This window comes from Etheostoma spectabile, chromosome 20 (assembly GCF_008692095.1).
Source record: "Etheostoma spectabile isolate EspeVRDwgs_2016 chromosome 20, UIUC_Espe_1.0, whole genome shotgun sequence".
NCBI lineage: Eukaryota > Metazoa > Chordata > Actinopteri > Perciformes > Percidae > Etheostoma > Etheostoma spectabile.
Window position 1 is genome coordinate 19,973,435 of NC_045752.1, and position 7,202 is coordinate 19,980,636.

General features: G+C 41.7%; 1 protein-coding gene across 1 annotated transcript in view; it reads left to right on the forward strand.

Annotated features, from left to right (window-relative positions):
- syne3 (spectrin repeat containing, nuclear envelope family member 3) overlaps window positions 1-7,202 on the forward strand; it is a 43,271-nt gene that overhangs the window by 23,873 nt on the left and 12,196 nt on the right. Inside the window, exons 12-15 of the mRNA XM_032499810.1 lie at window positions 986-1,132; window positions 2,949-2,968; window positions 3,864-4,034; window positions 5,794-6,313. Coding sequence (XP_032355701.1) covers window positions 986-1,132; window positions 2,949-2,968; window positions 3,864-4,034; window positions 5,794-6,313 — 858 coding nt within the window. The remainder of the gene's footprint in view (window positions 1-985; window positions 1,133-2,948; window positions 2,969-3,863; window positions 4,035-5,793; window positions 6,314-7,202) is intronic.

Sequence of the window (7,202 nt, forward strand, 5' to 3'; positions counted from 1 at the left end):
AAATTCAATTCTTAAATCAGCCTAGTGATGGCATCAGATAAGACCGCTATTAGTCTGTTAACATGAATACTTGCAAGCCTCCAAGCACAGACGTCACACTTTAAATCCTACCCGTTGCCTTTCACCATCCACTTATTTAACTGCTGTCACATCCCTTAATATGCCATCTCCTTTTCCCCTTTCTTTTTCTATTTTTTAGCCCCCAACTGCTTTTTTGCTTCATCCATCTTTTTCCATAGACAACAACTCACTACTTGTCTGCTTGCTCAGAGCTCACGGCGCCGCCGCGCTCCCTCTTCTATGGCAACATTCTATATATTGATCATATAATCTGTATGGAATCATATGAGATATAATAGTTGATCAAGTTATTCATTCATTTAGTTGTATATACATTTTAACATTCTTCTTAATGTTTTTTTATTTTTTTTATATTGCCTATTCTTCATGTATTTATGCTTTGTGAGTTTTACCTACTGGTCACTGTTGGATAGCTGTTATGTGATGTGTGTTGGATATTGTGTTTTGTTGCTGGGTATGTGAACTTTATACAAATGCAGTTCCTAAAGGATGGATAAAGTGTATTGAATTGAATAGTTTCTCTCTGTGCACACTGTGGTAACCAAAATGTGACACTTTTGCTCACAATCCCTCCACTTTGCCTATGAGAACTCACCAAATTTTGTCAGCATGATTCTCGAGTAAACTGGCTCCATACAAAACAACATGACACCAACACTGGACCCTACTCAGACTAAAAAACGATCCGACTGAATGACATAGTACCCTGAAACAATGTTACAATGAAACAATTACAAAAGGCAAAAACAAGCACGAGGATTTGTTTTGATGTCTTGGTAAAAATGAATTTTACGGTACTGTAATGGAAAGTTACTGTTTGCCTAGTGGCAACTGTTGCAGATATTTCCAATGAATTTGTCCCCAGTCGCTGACAGTCCAGCTGATCTGTTTCTTTGGTTGGCAGGTGAAGCTGCGTGAGAGTGAGGAGAGCATCGCAGACCATGAGAGCTTTCACGACAGCCTGCTGAACATAGAGAAGTGGCTGATGATCATGAAGCAGAAGCTGGAGTCTTTCCATGGCCCCGCGGGAGAGTGGAGCATTGAGGGCCGCCGCCGAAGCAGGTGTGTGTGTGTGTGTGTGTGTGTGTGTGTGTTGTTGTGGTGTGTGTGTGTGGTGTGTGTGTGTGTGTGTGTGTGTGGTGTGGTGTGTGGTGTGTGTGTGTGTGGGGGTGGTGGGTGGTGGGGGGTGGGGTGGGGTGGTGTGGTGGGTGGGTGTGTCATTCTCAAGGCCTTATTTTTATATTACTGTAGGATTTGGAAGGGGTTGTTCATAGGGGTTGTTTTTGATATTTTTTTATTGAGAAAGGCACAAGATTAACAGCATTACACGTCACAGTTTTAGCCCTTTTCTTTTTTCAGCCACCCTATCGCTTAACACACACACACATAAAATGTAATATAATCCAAAAGTAAAACAAAAAACTGTAAACCGCACCCTCCTAATGCCTTCTGGTAAGGTGCATCCTATGAGCAAATTTGTAATGTATTAGTTGATGATCTGGATTCTTGGATGTACGACACTCATCTTTCCACACAGTGTCCCAACAGATATCTTCGACATTTATAGCAGCTAAGTCCCTATGCCATGTGGCTTCTACTGGCAATCATTTGCCAGGATCAGGAATACATTTGTAAAGGGTTGTTCACATTAATGGATATAGGACAGTTGCCAGTTCTTAAATGAACTGTGGATTGAATAGTATGTTGTTGGTTTTTTTTGGAAGATTATGTTTAGAGCTTTTTTTTTTGCCTTTTTTAATTGATAGGACAGCTGTAGACAGGAAAGGAGGGAGAGAGAGAGAGGGTGGACGTGGACATGCAGCAAAGGGCTGCAGGTCGGAATCAGCCTAAGGGCTGCTTCGGAAAGGACTGAGCCTCGGTGCAATAGTTGAGCCCCATTGAGTATAGTATGTGTGACTGAGTTTAAACATTACCTCCTCTAACCAGCCTTCATGAGATGGTGGAACAGACCTTTTTCATTTGAATTATATTGCTATGCAACAGCCTGGGTCCTTGATAACTCCCTGTCAGTTGAGGTCATTCACAGACACTGCAACAGGAAATGGGACACGTTCAGAATGTTTGTTTATTGTAAAGTAGTCTATGGACAGAATCACTGTGACGAGAAATGGCCGTTGATTTGGATTGAAGAGATAAACTTGTTTACTTTTGTGCTCATTTTCAGCCGTAACTGTAACGTTTGAAGATGTGAAGCTAAACACGGTGGTCCGACCTATCTGACGTTTTTGCTGTGCTTATTTTCTGTACTGTCATGCCTTGCTAGCGTCTTTAATAAACCAAATCTAACAGTAGAAACAGCAACATCTCACCGCCGGTCGGACTGACTGCTGGTTTGGGGGGTGTCAGTTTCTTTAGTCTGTGGCCCAAAAGGCACATTAGCTCTTCAAGCTAATGTTAGTCAAAGTACTGACATATAAAAGCATCAAACATATATTTTAGATGAATGACATGAGAGTAAATGAAGTTGTACACCATGTAGGCATAGGCCTAAGGTTACATTCGTTAAAAAACTGTAAATCTGATCGTCGTTCATCAGTATCAGACTGCTAGACAGTGGCAATATCTGAAGGTTTTCATTTAATTAAATGTATTTATTTATAAGGGCAAAGCACATTAATTAACATTTCTGTAAATGTGCCAGTGTTAGCCAGTTGGCAACTTTTCAACTGCAGTCCTTTGGCCAGATGTTTCGTTAATCCTCGCTCATCCCTGAATCTGGCGCCGCCGCCGAATGCATGAAAGGGGAAACACTGTACATAGGATTTACCCGGCTGATTATGCAAAGCCACTGGTATGGCCCTGTATTATTCCTACAAGTCATCGAAACATGATTTAAAATGTAATTTCATCATGATACAGCCGAGAGGTGACGTCTACGGTCTGGTTGAGCATGCTGGGGTTCCATGTTTAATTAGGAGATTTTGAGAAATTCGTGTGGTGTGGAAATCAAGACCCACAGGTGTCGGGGGTTCATGGTGGCTAAACTCGGGAATTAATTCAGATCACTTTCCTCCGCTTTTGATTTCATATCACTGATTAATTGTCTCATCAATCAGCTATGTGAAAGAACTGATGGCATATCACACAGTGACTTAGTGATGACCCCAGTCATGAATTTTTAATGGGAATCCCAAGGAGACTTTATAATTATAGTCTTCATTATTACACTGACCTACCTGCCAATCTCATCGCAATCTCAACACTTCTGCATTTTATTAACTCTGAGCATTGTTATAAGTGGCTATAGTATTTTTCAGGAGCTGTACTCTTTTTAAATATCAACAATCGACTGTCTAAATAACTATCAGTCTTATCAGCCTAAAACAGACACCACAAGTGTAATCGAGAGGAGAAATTCATTCCGACACAATAACACTGTTTGTTCAGTGTGTTTGCCCACATTATACTGCCGGCACAGAGGAACAAGTGCGCTTCACCTCCGACAGGAATTGATGTGTTGAAGTTTAAAAAAAGGAAAAGTTCATAATTTTCTCATCTAGCCGCGAGACAGTGAGTGTTGGAAAGCAGTGAACAACAACCCGTGACCGTTTCTTTGGTCGACATCACAGCTGAGCCAGTGTTAAACATGAATGTGTAGTTTAACTTACTCACCATGTCACCTAAAGTGTTTCTCAAACTTTGTATGGATTCATGGCATTTGCATCTAGATTGCTGCATGATTAAAAACAGTCTGGCTGTTGAGCCTCCATAGCTGTTGATCCCCTCTCTGTGATTGAAGTGCCATGTCGTTGTCCACAGAGAGCCCTGGGAGAGTTTCCAGAGAAGGAGCTTCAGCTGCAGCAGATGGAGGTCCAGGGTCAGGGGGTTTTGGAGAGGACTTCGGAAGAGGGACGAGTCCACATTCTGCGAGACATACAGCGCCTGCGTGAGTCCTGGTTGGCCCTGTACAATATGAATCTCAATCTTCATAGGTACGTAAAAAAAATTCTTTTTAGCAGTTTGGTATGTTAAGTGTGTGGCAATGTAAGCAAGACTATCACAAGGCTCAGTTACAATCACAGGTCACTCGGACCTGTTTTTTGTAAAAAGTCTGGACAAATCGATCGAAAAAAGTCAAAATATCATGCACTTTAAAAAAAAAAAAAAATAAAGGTACAAAAGATGTATTTTTTAAATACAGAGGTAAGTGAAAATCTCACTGATGGGCAATGGGTTGATAATTATGGTGCTTGTTTTTTGTTATTTTTCTTAATAGCTGGATGAATTAGGACGTACACTGTAGTAGTATTTTTGTATTGTATGAAATGGTCTGTTTGATTTATCTTGTTGGACTGTGATTTTGTTGTGGTAAAGACTGGGAATGGACCTGATAATCCTCTGGCTTCTACCTATCCCTTTTCAAATGGGTGTAGTGTCATGTTAAAATTCAGTTTTTTTGTTGTTGTTAATCATCATTTTGTAATTCGTTTTTATTAATTTTAGATATAACCACACAACCAAAAAAAAAAGGTAAAATCATAACAGGAGTTGTCTTGAGACACTTTACAGATAGACTAGACTAGACTAGGTCTAGACCACACTTTATAATTTATAAAGTCCCAACAATTCCAAGAGCAAGCATATTGCAACAATGGCGAGGGAGAAACCTCGGCCAGACCCAGGCTCTTGGTAGGCGATGTCTGACTGTGCCGGTCTGGGATGTGATGAACAGTGGCAATAATAGTCACAGTAAAGCTAATGGAACAGTGACTAAAAAATGGTGGTAGTTCATGTGATAGCAGACATGAACTAGCACAAAGCGCTCAACTAAACCAAATTAACTCAATAGAAATTAACTAGGAGTAATTAAACAAAACCACAACAAGGTCCTGGTTTTATGCTCAAGGCAAACGAAGCTTGATGGTGTTTTAAGCCCCAACATCTCCTCCCAGGCAGCCCTGCGACTTCAAGGACCCTAACCTTAACCATAATCATTGCCCAATCCTAGTGCTGCCTGGAAGGAGACGTTGGGGGCTTAAAACACTGATAAACACAAACGAGTCCCCAACATATTACAACCAGCTCAGGGGCCACAACAAAAAAGGGAAATGCACAGCCAAAAATAATAACCAAAGTGACATTTATTAAATACTAGTGCAAACAGAAAGACGTTGAGGTGTGGTTGTCAGGATCAGGGATGTTTAAGAGTGCCAGGACTGGCCAGAAAGACATTAGAATAAGTGAAATAAAATGTGAGGGAAGCCAAGCTATTGTTTTTGTATTACATAGACACATGTTTTGAATCGTGAACATGATGTTTATAATCAATACTTGAATACTTTGTGCAACAGTAAGAGCTGTCTTTGGCCACTTATTGAATGTTGCTTTTACATTTAGCTACCAAGGAACCAAGTGTGGTTTGAAACCACTATGTCTGACAGATTCATGGTAGAAGTTTGGCTGTTTACAAAGCTTGCAGCCACATTTCAAATTGAGATTCTCTTGTCCAACGTCTTGTAGAAAATGCTGTTTCAAAGGTCATGAATAAACATTCAGGTTCAGTCACTGGAGTGATTTTCTCTCTTTCTGAACGTCCGCTTATTGCTGCTCAAAGTTTTGTCAGAAAAAAACTTTTTGGAGAAAAAAGAAATTGGAGGAGCTTTGCCCACTTATAGTGATTGTGATGCATTAGACTTCTAGGGGATGAGCCGGTGAGTTATAAAAACACTTTTCTCTTTCTTTCTCTCCCAGACTGCTGAACAGCTCCACAGAGCAGTCAGAGACTGACTTTTGGAGCGTTGAAGGCCTGTCTGTAGACAGCCCCTCTCTTACAACAAAGTTCAGCCTGCGTAAGGGAGACAATACAGTCAGGGCAGAAGGCTCCAGGAGCCAGAGAAGCCAAAAACAAGACAAGCCAGCTGAGCTATATGAAGCCTTGGTTGGCTCTGCACCTGTAAGAGGAGGAAGCCTGGAGGGACAGGCTGCAGAGGGGGTGATGACAGGGCAGGGCTATTTGAACCAGGACCATGGTGGAGGTCACCTCATTCTGACTGGACAAGACCATAAACAACTCAGTCCATCCAGGACAGGCAAGCACAGTGGACCCTCCTTTAAAGGAGACCAAGTAGATTCCTCTGCTTGGGGCATTTTCAGCAGAACCAGTCAGAAAGTTTCCAAGGACTCTGTCGCTGACACCGGCAGTGATGAATCAACAGGGGCCAGCAGCAGCATCTTAGCTGGAGACAGAAGGGGAACCGCTTTAAGCACAAAGGTAAGCTTTGGTGATTGGCGAAGAATCAGAAACTCAATGTTTATAGCATCAAATCATAACCACAAACACTTTTCATATAGTGTAGGTCTAGACCACACTTAGATGTTTACAGAGAACCTGAAAACTCTCCCCCAAGCATTTGGTGTGACAGTGGTGAGGAAAAACTTCCTTTTTACAGACAGAAACCTCCGACAGAACCTGGCTCTTGTTGGGTGCCCGTTTGCCACTGCCAGTTGGGAGACAGAAATAGGGTCGGGTACTGAAACCCTAAATGGTCGGTTTCTACCGAACACAGAGTTTGGCGGCTCGTCTTAGTGCCACTTTAATGCCTGCACCGCTCTCTGATTCTCCGAAACAGATGTAACAGGCAACATAAGGTAGGTAGGAGGTAACGTTAGCCTACCCTTAGCTAGTAGCTGGCTTAAACATGGTTAAAATGTTGAGAGCTAAACGGTCTAACGTGTGGCCGTATTTCACCGGAACGTCCAACAGTCTGCAGCTAACCACACAGAGGAGAGTAGCTGCACCATGGTTTCTGCCAGAGTCGGAGTTGTCAGAAAAAACAATACAGATGGGACTTATTGGTGCATTTTAATTGCAACTCGTAAGCTCAAGATGCGTTCAATGTTGTTGTAAAGAACCCTTATGCCATCTAGTGGTTTCTTCTTTTTGTCATTTAACAGCAATTGATTGGTAATATATGTTAGTGCCAATTACATTTTAATGTCAAAATTACATTACCAGTACCTGGCCATGTGCAGTCAAATTCGCTGTGTTCACTTGGAAGGAATAACTGCACGTTGCTAGGCACTGGTAATGACATTTTGAGCTTGTTTAGAGGCTAAAAGCGTGTTTAAAACTTTCCCTGTTTAAGCCTGTTGGGTGCTAA